Genomic DNA, 12,533 nt, shown 5'->3' with positions numbered 1-12,533 from the left:
TCACACTTTCTGCAGTAAAACCTATGGTAATTCTTATTATTTTTCCATTTTTAATACCTTACTCCAATTCTCTTTACTTACTCCTATCTTTTTACAAAGCAAACTGCCCTTCCTCCTGTCCTCAAATGGCAAAATGCTTTCCCAATGCACAGCAGGGCAAATAGTGCTGTTCTTGGTGACCGGGACTGATGTAGTACAGGCTTGACTGTAGTACCACAAGGAATACTCTTCAGCTCAAAAGGACTACTAAATACATACTATTAAAATTTACTAGATAAACAAGTCTAAAAACCAAGAAGCATATTAGTTATTGCTGAAATGGAATTGCCTCTGGAAGTAAAAACAGTGCCTAATTACACTGCACAGTAGCATAGGATACAAAATGAAGACACCCAATGAAAGGGCAGGGACATTTCAATTAAGTAGAATCCAGAAAGCAACACTTTCGTTGTGCTTACCTTGAAAGACATTGTGTGACCACTTTCACATTCATATTTCCCGAGACTTTTTAAACGTCCACATTTCCCTTTAGGAAGGGGAGGAAAAAACCCATTTCCATGGATAAGAGCCAAAGAGAAGGGCTGAGCAGGTGTTCTAGCACCAGCAGTCCTTCTCAGAGAGGGCCCACAGCATCCTCTGTGGCACAACAACAGTTTCTTTCAGAAAGTGCCAGCTGGGATCAATGGTGCACTGTCTCTTGCTTGGGGTTCATAACCTTAGTTGCAAATGCAGCCCTTGTAATGAGTTAAAAAAAGTCCCTGGTGGCCTTGCCCCAGTTATTTTGTGTTAATTTAAGAAGCACCCAAGCAGACATTTTCCCTCCTTTTTACCTCTTCAGTATTCTGTCATTTTTTCTTAGAGGAACTTTGTTGGAAGCTTTTCAAGTCTGGGGTATAAGACCAAATATCTTTAACATGCTAGAATATTAAACTGCTCACCCTAAAATAAACTATCACTCAGATTTTGCTGGAGGATGACAATTTAATTTCAGTTCACAGCAGTGAAAAGCTTCTTTTGACATGAATGAGCTTGGATCAGGCCCCATATCACCGGTGTTTGGACCAGTAGAGATACTCAAAAGCTGTATAAGCACAGAAGACAATTTTCTTACTGAATGCCATTAGTAAAGATTTCATCAACTTGATTTTTATCCCATTTTTCTTTTTGGGCCCCCAAGACACAGCTTTCTTCTTGCCACACAAGAGAATGCAAACATGAGTTTCTCTGAACATTTAGTTTCTCTCAAATCAGAGCAAAACAACAAAATGCTGAGCCTGTACATCCTGCATTTAAAATGCACCCAAACTTCGATAGGTCAGAGAAGAAGACAAGGGGCAGACAGCACTAGGTCTGAAATCAAGCCCAGATTTTTCACTATTACATAAATGAAACAATTCACAGATGACACATTCTCTCATGCCTTGATGTCTTTCATTGGATCCAAAGATTAATTTCCCCAACTGGACTAAGCCTGTATTCCTTCACAGTTGTGTTTTCCCATGCTGCTGGCAATGGCAGATTGTCTAAAATGAGGAGTGGCTGCTGCAGGGGAAGCATTACAGATAAAAACAAAAACACAAACGAAATGGGTTTGAAGGATTCTAGAACTCTTCGCTGCTAGAAGCTGAACAGGAAAAAAAAAATAAAGCAAGGCAAAAAACATTAAAAGTTGGTGACATGCATGAAAAATGGTGGAAACAAGAACATGTGTGAGATCTGGAAACAAAGCAAAGACAAAAATGAAGTCATATGCGAGACTTCCTCTGATCACTCAAAAGAAACGTAAGAAAATTCCTTTTTCACATTCCCACCCAAAAAAAAAAAAAAAAAACAAAAAACAAAAACAAAAACAAAAAAAAAAAACAAAACAAAACCAAAAAAAAACCCACCTGCAATTATTGTTCTAAATACTGCACTTTTAAAAAAGAAAGTACAGACACAGTTTTAGATCATGGACATTTCCAATGTGCCAATGAGCCATTTACTTCAGCACTTCCACAGACAATAATCACCACTAGACTTGAAAGGAAGACACAGAATCTCACCAACGAGATACCTTTGCCATTTGACCCAAGCAGAGGAGAGATTGTGCTCCGTTAGCAAAGAGGATTTGATGTGTTTGGGATGCTCATACCATTGTGTATTTGCCACCGCTGTCCACTGCAGATCAGCAACACACTGCTTTGTATGGAGCTCAGTGCTTTCTCTGCCTTGCCCTTCTGTCTTGCTGAATGCTTACAGTCAATCAGTTTAGTACTTGCAGTAATTATTAACAGTGGTTGTTAAAACGGGGGGCTGGAAGCAGAACTTTAAGCTATGCTCCATAAAGGGAGTGAAGAAATATGACAAGAGAAAAGAGGTCAACAGAAAACGAAGGCCTGAAATTCTGAACATTCTAAAAAATGCAGTTTTCCACTATTTGGACTGTGGTGTCACTCTCTTGAGTTACAGTGAAAGACTTGTTGTTGTTGTGACTATCCAAACACTGTTTTCCCATCTTACATTTTGTTCTATGCTTCTGCTGTTTTCAATTGCCATGCCAAAGTTTCTCCTGTTTATTCTAATTGATTTAGTGTGTCTGACTCTCATTGGTTTATATGTTTACTCTTGTCCTGATTTAATATGAATTAAAATGCCAATGCCACGACCAGTCTGCAAATATGAGTCAGAAGAGAATCTATTTAAATAATACTGTGGATGGTACCCATCTGGTTTGATATCTAGATCATATAGAATAATGCTGTTTTTGTTTCTACTACTATTGCCTGCTATTGCCAGTGAAGTGTTGATTGTGATTGTGACCACAAATATGTTTTGCTCCTGGTCCTATTAAGCCAGAAGAGTGTGGTTTACTGCATGTATGTACGTGAGGTTGTTTTGATCATATGAAGCTCACTTTAGAAAACCCACATTCTGCCACTGCAGCGCTACAGGACAATAAGAAAAGAATTTCCAATGAGAACAGTGTTTTAAAAGCAAACCACTGGGGCAATTCCTTTTAGAAGACTTTTAAGACACACTACCCTTTATTCTGAATTTGATTATTTCTCAGAATTACATCTGAGTATCTCTCTTCTACCAAAAGTCCCTGTTCTTTTCTGTCTTGGTCATTATATACGATTCAGCACATTTCAAACTGTACATTTCCATTTCACACAGAGGTTACACTCCTTTAAATCATTATTTTACCGTACTGAGTAAAAACAATATATGCTAATTTTTTTTAATGGTGAATCTGGCTGCCATATGTCCAACAGTGGCTTGAAGCTTTTTGGTACCTTGCCTCTACAGACCTGGGAATGTTTAACATTTAAAGTCTGCCACACTTGAAGTCTGACCCTGAGCTTCTAGCCCTCCAGTCAGAGGGCCAAGGTTGTGTCCTAAAGGGCCAACAGAGTATTTTACCAGTTTGAGTTATAACACAGCATTGTCTAGGCTCTGGCAGAGTCTCAGTCAATATTATTACCTCCTAAGAAAGATAAGCTTTAGTCTTGAGTGGTGAATATGCCCATTAAACACAATGTATACAAAAATGTGTCTGGCTTCCACTCTGTAACTCACAAATTTATTCAGGCTCCTCCAAATGGGTGATAGGCATTTAACATGATCACTCTTGTCCATGTCTTTTATAAACTGAAACATCAGCACAAATGACAAACTCACAAAACTCTGATGCTCCTTCACTGCAGCTGAAATGAACCCTAGCTTTAAATTCGGAATATGCAGCCCCCTCTAAACCCCATATACAAAGACAGTCAAGAGTACTGCTCCTAGAATTTAATCCTAACCTGATAGTTTTTGTATTTCATAAAGCTTGTTTATAGTTTCCTGTTACCCCTAGTCACAATCAAGCCTACTGCTTAGTACTTTCCGGTAATTTTACCCAGATTTTCCTAACCCTGGATACACTTAAACAATGTCTGCATAGGTACTACATGGAAATTTTGGTCAGATTAAACTATTGCCAGCTAAATTTAAACATACTGCTCTTCTTACTTTATTAAGTGCCCGAAGTTCTGTGCTAGTAATGAAAAGAATGAAGCCATCCCATCTTTTTCAACTGAAGCTGATTAGCTTATCACTTATAAAAAGCCCTTCACTGCTACTTAAAGCAGAGGCTAATAATGGTGAGTCAGATACGTACTTGTGATAGCATTTGCACAATTTAAGAAACCCTCTCAGCTGACTGAAAAATGAAATGGCTTGTCTTCAGCCACTTAATCTCAGTGCAGCAGCATCTGTCACTCCTGCTCATGATGTAATTTCTGGTTACAGTATAGCCAGTTAATAAGCCTTCAAATAAATAATAAATGACTGTATTTCTATCATATCAAACTTGCAGCCAAAAAAAAAAAAAAAAAAAAAAAAACAACAAAAAAGAGTAAGGAGTTTTTTTTCTTGTTTGTTTTAAGTGTCAAGAAAAGCCCAAAGCTGCAGTTGTCAGCCATGCTTAAACTGGCAATTTTTTGACTAGTTTTTTTCCCCACATTTTAGATAGACAGGAAAAGGAATGTCTTGAGGTTAGAGCGCCATGTTTTATATTTCAGTGCAACGTCATAAGCAACTGAGAGCTCATTCACACATAACATCAAGATCAGTTCCACAGTTCTTACTCTGACTTAGAAGACAACTATTCTTCTTGGAAAGCTGCCAGTGTGTTCTGCAAATTACACAGAGCATTAAATCATTCTGACACAGGTTCTATGATTATTTAAGGGGCTTCATCATTCTGCAACACAAGTCTATGCCTAAGCAGTACTCACTCCTCAGCATGTTCCTCTAATCATGTTTTCTGCACTTTCTTGACCCAGAGGCTTTGGGACAATTGTCTGTTGATAAAGGACATTTTGTTTATTGCAGAATTCCTAGCAGGACAAGGTGATGCAGTCCACATACACACACTTTAAATCCTACTTTAACCAAGGCTGCATATAAAGTATGGAGATGTGTTTAAAATAGTGCAAATCAAAGACTTATTTGCAAGTTTACTGGGAGTGACAAGGCCAGCCAGTTCAGGTTAGAATTTAAATTGTGAATTCTTGCAATTTTGCTTGAATTCTCCTGTTATTTAATATTCACTACAAAGCCTGGGCTACTGGAACAAAGAGCTTTCATGAACTTCCATACTTCAACTTTTCAAAGTTTCCAAACCTTACCTACATACAAAAAAGACGAAAAAAAGACAATGAGACTCAAGTATTTAATTTGAAAAGCAAAATGCTCAGAAAATTATTAAAGATAAATTATTAATTTAAAAACCTTTTAAAACAATTTTAAAAATAGCTTTGGGGTGCAGAGCTGCAAAATTTTTGGGGGCTTCCTATATGCATTTCTTGACATATTTGGATATGAATACCTTGGGAAGCCCTCCCTCTCTCCTCCTTTCCGTCGATGTCATTTAAAAGTGTCACACAAAATGTTGTATGCAAGGAATCAACTTACAACCGACTGATTCATGGAGCTAACTTTGGTTTCTTTGCAATATTAACCTTATTTTCTCGCTTTTCCAGTGGAAACAAGTGTGCTTTGAACTGAAAATGTGTTACGCTTGACCAGCTTTATTTACTTTCATAAAATCGTTTCAGAACCCTTTGCTGATAACGAGCATCAGAGCTCCAGGTTTCCAGTGCGGGTGCCTACGAAACGCTGTTTCCCGGGCCAAGGCCAACACCGACCCACCCCGCACAGCTGAAAACACAAACACAAGTCTCTCCTCTCCTCTCTCCAGAGTCACAGACAGATGATCAAAGCTCCGGCACGAAACACGTTCAAACCTCTCCCCGTTCCCACACTCTTCTTTCAAAGTACTATTTGCAGCTGACATCACCCGGGGGCAGCCGCCCCCCTTCAGAGTCTCAGAATCCCGGAATGGATAAGGTTGCAGACGACCACAGCAGGTCACCTGGTCCAACACCCCTGCTCAGGCAGGGTCACCCCAGGGCACATGGCACAGGATTGCATCCAGATCGTTCCTGAACGCCTCCAGTGATGGAGACTCCACAACCCCTCTGAACAATCTGTGCCTGCGCTCTCCTTTCCTCTGCCGCAGGCGCGATTCCCTCTGCCCGGGGTCGAGCGCTCGCCCGCCGCTCCTGGCGCCGACCCTGCTTCTGCCATCGCGGCCTGGGGAGAGACGTGACACCCGCTTGGCTCGGCCCGAGGCGCATCCCGGCCTACCCCGGGGAGGCCCGGCGTGCTCCCGGGCACCATGACGCCCTGCGCTCCCAAGACCTCAGGGTCGCTCCGCCCAGTGCGGGCAGAAAACCGCCATCCAGTACTAACCTGACCAGGTCGGTCATACAGGATCCCACCACCACAACTTCCGCGGCCATGGCGCTGGGGCGGCCCTTGGACCCTGACCCTGACCCGCCCCGGGCCCCGCCGCGGCTTCTCGGGTTGCCATGGGCGACGGACCGTCTGCGGGGACCTTGGCCCGGCAGGGCTGTCTCTGCCGAATGCCTGCCGCCACGACCGCCCCCTCTCCCGTCCCTTCTGCCTGGCGCCGCTCCGGCCGCGACCGAACCGCCGCCCCGCGGCCTGCGCGGCGGCACGGCCCGCACAGGCACTTGCGGCGGACGCCAATATTGGGCCGGTGAAGACCCCTCCGGCCCTGGGGGGAGCGGCGGCGGCGGCGGCGGCGGCGCGGGGGGAGCGGAGGCGCGCACGGCGCGCGGCGGGGCGGGGGCGCGCACGGCGGGCGCGGGGGCGTGCACGCCGTTGCCAAGCGGCGAGTTCCGGCCGCCGTAGGTAATGGCGGGGCCGGGACGGGCGGGATGGGGCGAACGAGCCGGGCAGGGAGAGCGGGAGGGAGCGAGCAACGCCACAGCCCTTCCCGGGACAGCGGCGGATGGAAGGGCACCCGGCGCCAGCAAGGGTCTGGCCCGGAGCCGGCGGAGGCCAGTGTTAGCACCGCCGCTGGGGCGGGGCGGGGCGGGCGCAGCGCCGCGGGTGGCGGCACCGGCCAGGGAGGGAGCGGGGTTTGGCAAGGGTCAGCCCGGAACGGAAGCGGATGGACGGAAAGTTCTCCCTTAACGTGGGGAGGAGTTTCTTTGCTTTGTGGGTGACCGAGCACTGGAGGAGATTGTGCAGAGAGGGTGTGGAGTCTCCATCACTGGAGATACTCAGGAACTGCTAGGACACAATCCTGTGCTATGTGCTTTACGATGACCCTGCTTGGGCAGGGAGGTTGGTCCACATGGCCCGCTGTGGTGCTTTCCAGTCTTACCCGTTATGGGATTCTGAGCGTTCTTCTGGGCCAGGGCTTAGGTAACTTCGGCGTTTACCCGGCGCTCCGCAGATCCACATTGCTGATCGCATTCCATGGATGTGTTCGGGTACGGCTGCAGGAGGCGGCGGTCGTGGGTCCCCTCTTTTCCCTACTCACACGCAGACGCAAGTTCCTGCCACCCGCCCCCTAAGTGAAAACCACACAAGCAGCTTGCCGTCGGCCACCCCGAGAGGGTTAGACAGGAGAAGTCCTGTCACCCTTCCAGGTCTCCATCACAATATTCACCTTTTCCTTTTTAAATCTTCTCATAATCCTCATTATGGTATGGCCGGTGGTGGAAGGTCAGAGTATCTCGCATCCCGGCTCTCTCCGATGCCCAGAGCAGTCGGGAGTTCATGGTTACTGTGAAGCCTGTGTACCATTAGTCAGAAGTCACAGTGATAGCCAGCTGAATGTAAGAGGATTCAGCTATTAGTTTGTTTGCTTCTTTCAAAGGTTTTGTTTTGGGAGGGAAACAGTCCAGTGAATTTTGTTTTTCTTAATTCCTCTAGGTTTGTTTGTGTTCAGTTTCCAGTACTGCGGGAAACTTAAGCTGAGGAAAAAAAAATGTATATGACAGCTGAAACTTAGGAAACTTACAAATTGTGTTCTAGTTTGCAAAGCCCTTTGTTTACAAAACAAGTGAGTTTACTTGATAGCAACCCTTTAAGTATTGTGTATCTGGCTTGTTAAATAGAAGGTACTGTGATTTTAAAAAATGATGCAATAAAATACAGAAAAATGCCTAACAGTCATTTAAATCTTGTTTTGACTATATCTGCAAATTTTATTAACAAAAAGATAAGGAATCTCATTTTAAAGTTCATTTTGGAAGGTGCATCTGTTCAGCTGTGATCACCAGGTGGATCACATCACACTTTCACCCTCATAACACTTACAGTCTCCTTAAAATTATCAGAACCAATTCTGCAATCTTCATGTATAACTTCAGGATTTCTAGAAGGATAGCTTGTTTTTCAGCATGTTTTCGTGGTTTAAGTTCTTAACTTCATCAGTCCAGCTGACCCCTGCTTGAAATTGCTCTACCCTACAGCAGGGCAGGCAGACTGAAGTGTGTGCCCTGTTGTAACTGCTCTTGTGTGAAGTATTTTAGCTTGAACTAACTTTTATTAGCAGTTCAATCTAAGCCATTGAACTTCGCATTAAAATATGTCACGTATGGGCTTGTGTTCTCTCAGTCCCTCTGGGGAGGAATAAAGGTGAGTAGGCAGAATTTTTTAGTAGAAAAGTAGCAAACTGGAGGTGGTGTCTTTAAATTGCTGTAGGTGTTTGCTAAACAAACTTAAGTTGTTCTATTGTCAATTAAACCAATCATATATGAGAACACGTTATGTGTCAGGGCATGGATACTTAGTCTCCAGCCTCTTCACTGCCATAAAATGTAGGAGCCAGTGTATTAAAGATAATTACTGTTTTTAGGAAGTCTTACTTTATTAGTCTTTCTGTTTGCCTTAAAGTGCCCGGCCTTTGCTTTATTGAGATACATTCTGAATATCTAGGACAAACACTCTTGAGCATTGCTTTCTGCTACTCCAGTGTGAATGGCTTTCATGAGAACAGAATGTGAAATTTAATGTTGTTCCCAGTTACAGAGATTTAGTAGATTCTGTGGAATATCCATTAGTTACTAATTAATGCTTGTAAAGTGAGTGTGAGAAACAACAGAAAATTGCAACTATTGCCATGAGTTGTTCACACTCTAGTTATAGAACACTTACTAATACAGGAGTCCATATGCAGCATTTTTAAGAAAGTAAATGCAGTGTGTATTAGTGTTTTCCAATTAAATGGTTATTTTAAAAAATATTTTTTAATGCTGAGGGTTTATGCATGAGCTCTTCTGTCCCACTTATCAGTGGCAAGTTCATGTTATCTACAGTTATTTACAGCCTTGTTATCCAAGATTACCAAGTTCAGTTAATTTTCAGATGAGGCTCTCTGCCTTAGAATGTGATCAAATGCGTAAGCATTTTAATAGGTTTGTTACCCTTCTTTTCTCCCACTTCTCCTACCACAGTCTGTTGTTGTCCATGTACTCTCTGGTCTTTTTGTGGTGCAATGACTTAAAGTGTGTGTATGCTCAGTTTCTGCATTTCACCTAGAAAGCAGCAGGTTCCTAAAGTGTGCTAAACGAATGGCCTAATTTATTTAGCATAAGGTGCTGCAATTGCAAGCACTTCTGAACAAGCTGTGCTTAAAATGTGTGTACATCAGCTTCCTGATCTGTTATGTGAAGGAAGATTAAGATGCCTTTCAAAGAGTGTGGTGATACCATGGAAGGAGAAGCAGTTTGCTTTTAAAAGGCGTCATGAAGTCCTATAAATTGCTACCTAATGAAGTAGTATAAAAGTAATGCTGATTATAGTGCTTTAAGAAATTGCAGGTGAGAATACAGAGAGGTATCATCTCCCTGGGCCCATTGCAGTTAATGTAAGTTCCACTGATTGCTGGGGAAGCAGAACAAGTGTGACTTGTCAATTACAGACTGGCTGGGAATGCCCACAAGAAGGGCTAGGCTATGAAGTGTCAGAGTGGCCCTCAATTTTATGTCTCTTTCTCAGAGGGATAGGACCTTAATTAAAGGTGGCTAGGACATAATTCTGGCTTTATGTTGATACTGAATAAACAGGCTTCATTGAATGTTGCAGGGGTGGGAGAGAAAAAAACCTACCTTTGTTTATTTTTTCTCTATAAAGCTGCACACACTTCAGTTACTCTACACTCCTGATCTTTTGCGTGCTTAGCTTTTTTTGTGTTGGTGTTTGCAGAGTACATGTGAATCTACATCAAATAAGTAGGATATTTTTAAATTTTATTTTCTTCCTTTGCAGCTCAAGGCAAAAGGAAGGAGGAATATACTAAAATGTCACCTGAAGTGGCCTTGAACAGAATTTCTCCAGCACTTTCGCCCTTCATTTCCAGTGTGGTCAGAAATGGAAAAGTAGGATTAGATGCTACTAATTGTTTACGGATTACCGACTTGAAGTCTGGGTGAGTTCCTTATCCAAAGAGAACACCCAACCCCTCACAGTTAAGATGTCTTTTCAAAACTGAGTTTCATTAGGTTCATGTGTTTAAGCATTTTGAACACAGCTGGAGGTGACATACTAGCTGACATACCAGCTACATTATTTTTTGTCTTGCTACCATTTTGTAGTTTGGGAGACTAAATTTGTCATATTTTTGGCAATAATAATCTTGTTAAGACACTCGGATCGTTGCCATTTGATAGTGCTGGTTTTCAGCAGGGTGGTAATTACAAACACTTTTTTCTGTTGTTTATCACTTGCTTACTCAGTCTTCTTTGTAAACCAAAAATTGAAAGACAAATTTGTGCGACCTTACCTGTAGTCATGAATATGCCAAACCAAAAGAAAAAGTAACTTTTCCTTTATCTAGCCTTCCTCAAGTTCAGTACATCAAATGGCTATAGGGCCAAGTGTTTGAAATAAGCCAAGCTGTGTATTTTATTTTTAATTCTAGAAGTGTTCAGATTAGTTTGCAGGTAACAGAATTTTGGGATTTGCATATACAAACAGACTTTGGTGTATAACCTCTGTGAATAATACATGAGGAGAGTGAAGTGTTTAGATGACACATATCAGAAATTGCTTTATTCTTAAAGAGTTGGGCATCTAATAGCATCTTTTTGATTCGGGTATTTTTGTTGTTGTTGTTACAGGAGCTCAGAGACTGAAATTACTTTTGTTTTAGATATACGAATCATCTTGTTTGTACAAACTACTGCTTTGTGTATCGTTTTGAATGATAGCATAATAAAAATAACAAAATATGTGGAGAACCTCCACAAATCACTGTTGTTTATAATACAGTTCTGCTGAAAACTTTGTTTAATGTGCTTCTGCACGCTGTTTTATTATGGTTTCATGAAAAGCTTTAGAGGTGCTTTTCTGGTTGTAACAATGCCTTTTCAGGAAAGAGGTTTGCATTCTAGGGTTAGTTTGAAAGGAGCCGTTCCCTCCCTGTGAGGTGCTGGGGCAGAGTGCAGATTTACATGGAGGTCTAAGAAGCCATGACTTTGTTATTAGTGTTGACTGGCTTGACATTTAGGCTTGCAAATTACATAAGACAGGCTGAGCAGTTCTGCATCTGCTGCTGTCATTTCATGCTAGATCTTGCTTTCCCTTGAACTAGTCTTCTAGGAAAGCTGTGATGGGAGCTCTTACATTTTTCCAGTTGAAATCTAAGAGAAAGGAATACAAAGAAAAGCAGGGAGAAAGCACAACTGTTTATTGGGAAGTAGGTCAGGGGTTTGCTGTCTACCCACTGAATGCTTATGCTGCCTGCCTTTAAAGTAAGAAGATTAAGAGAATAAAAAGAGGTGTTTTCTAGCTGCCTCTTTTCATGTGTATTTTTAATAGGTGTCTATAAAGTTTTTGGCCACTGATCTTGCCAAGAAGATCTTGTATTTGCTTTGTTAAAACATGAATGTTTTCCAGAAGTTTATTCTTTAAAAAAGTTAAAGCTGCCAGCAGCTGCACCTGTTACTCAGACCCGGTGATCCAAGTTTTAGAGTAACTCTGTTAACATGGAGTTTGCACACAAGTACAGCACCTGACAGAGGTTGTCTCATAGCTTGTTTAAAGACACTGGCCCACCTAAATGGACATGTTAGAAATACTTTTTTCCTTCTTCTGGAACATTAACATAAACCTCATTATGCTGAGTCTCTTGTTTTAGCTTGAGGTTGTTAGGAGATGGAGTCAGGATAATCAAGATTCGTCATTCGTTTCAGAATTATTTTGAAGGTTTTCCTTTTTTTGGTACAACTAGTTTCTTAAAACCTCTGCTGTAAACAGAATTAATTAACAATTGCTTGAAATTTCTTTGAAATGTAAATTTCATGCATGTTTTTTTAGGAAAGATTTTTGTTTGTTACAAATAAATTGTTGGTTATTTATAATAGGAAATTCTGAATTCATATGTCACTGTGGAAATACAAAATTCTTTTGATTTAAAGCTTTATGCTGTCACTGAACTGGTAACCAGTGCAAAATTATTTACCATATGATGGATGAATCACAGTATTACAGAGATGTAATACTCAGGATCTAGTTTAGTGGTCCCTAACCTTTGATACAGGAGTTCTTTGGCACTCTGTTTCTCAGAGTCTCGTGTCAGCTGATAAATAACAAAATCCCCAACCCACAGCCTTGTTAGTAGATTTAAATTTGTTGCTGCATACTGACTGTAGAGGAAAACTTTGTAGGGCATGAAGAGTTCA

The 12,533-nt window shown here is 41.9% G+C and overlaps 2 protein-coding genes across 4 annotated transcripts in view; one reads left to right on the top strand and one right to left on the bottom strand.

Annotated features, from left to right (window-relative positions):
- RBKS (ribokinase) overlaps positions 1 to 6,447 on the bottom strand; it is a 78,314-nt gene extending 71,867 nt beyond the window's left edge. The window contains exon 1 of the mRNA XM_040058082.2: positions 6,283 to 6,447. Within this exon, the coding sequence (XP_039914016.1) occupies positions 6,283 to 6,332 (50 nt within the window). The 5' untranslated portion in view covers positions 6,333 to 6,447. The remainder of the gene's footprint in view (positions 1 to 6,282) is intronic.
- A 242-nt stretch (positions 6,448 to 6,689) lies between these two features.
- The window catches only part of BABAM2 (BRISC and BRCA1 A complex member 2), a 161,843-nt gene continuing 155,999 nt past the window's right edge, over positions 6,690 to 12,533 (top strand). The window contains exons 1-2 of one of the 3 annotated variants that reach the window (XM_040059272.2): positions 6,690 to 6,747; positions 10,120 to 10,279. In XM_040059272.2, coding sequence (XP_039915206.1) covers positions 10,152 to 10,279 — 128 coding nt within the window. In that variant the 5' untranslated portion in view covers positions 6,690 to 6,747; positions 10,120 to 10,151. Of the gene's footprint in view, positions 6,748 to 7,061; positions 7,335 to 8,370; positions 8,488 to 10,119; positions 10,280 to 12,533 lie in introns of those variants that run through there. The other 2 variants (XM_040059271.2, XM_040059273.2) reach the window with 2 other exon arrangements.

The sequence above is a fragment of the Hirundo rustica genome, chromosome 3 (genome assembly GCF_015227805.2).
Source record: "Hirundo rustica isolate bHirRus1 chromosome 3, bHirRus1.pri.v3, whole genome shotgun sequence".
Classification (NCBI taxonomy): domain Eukaryota; kingdom Metazoa; phylum Chordata; class Aves; order Passeriformes; family Hirundinidae; genus Hirundo; species Hirundo rustica.
Note: the sequence above shows the minus strand (reverse complement) of the source record. Positions and strands in the feature narration are given on the sequence as shown.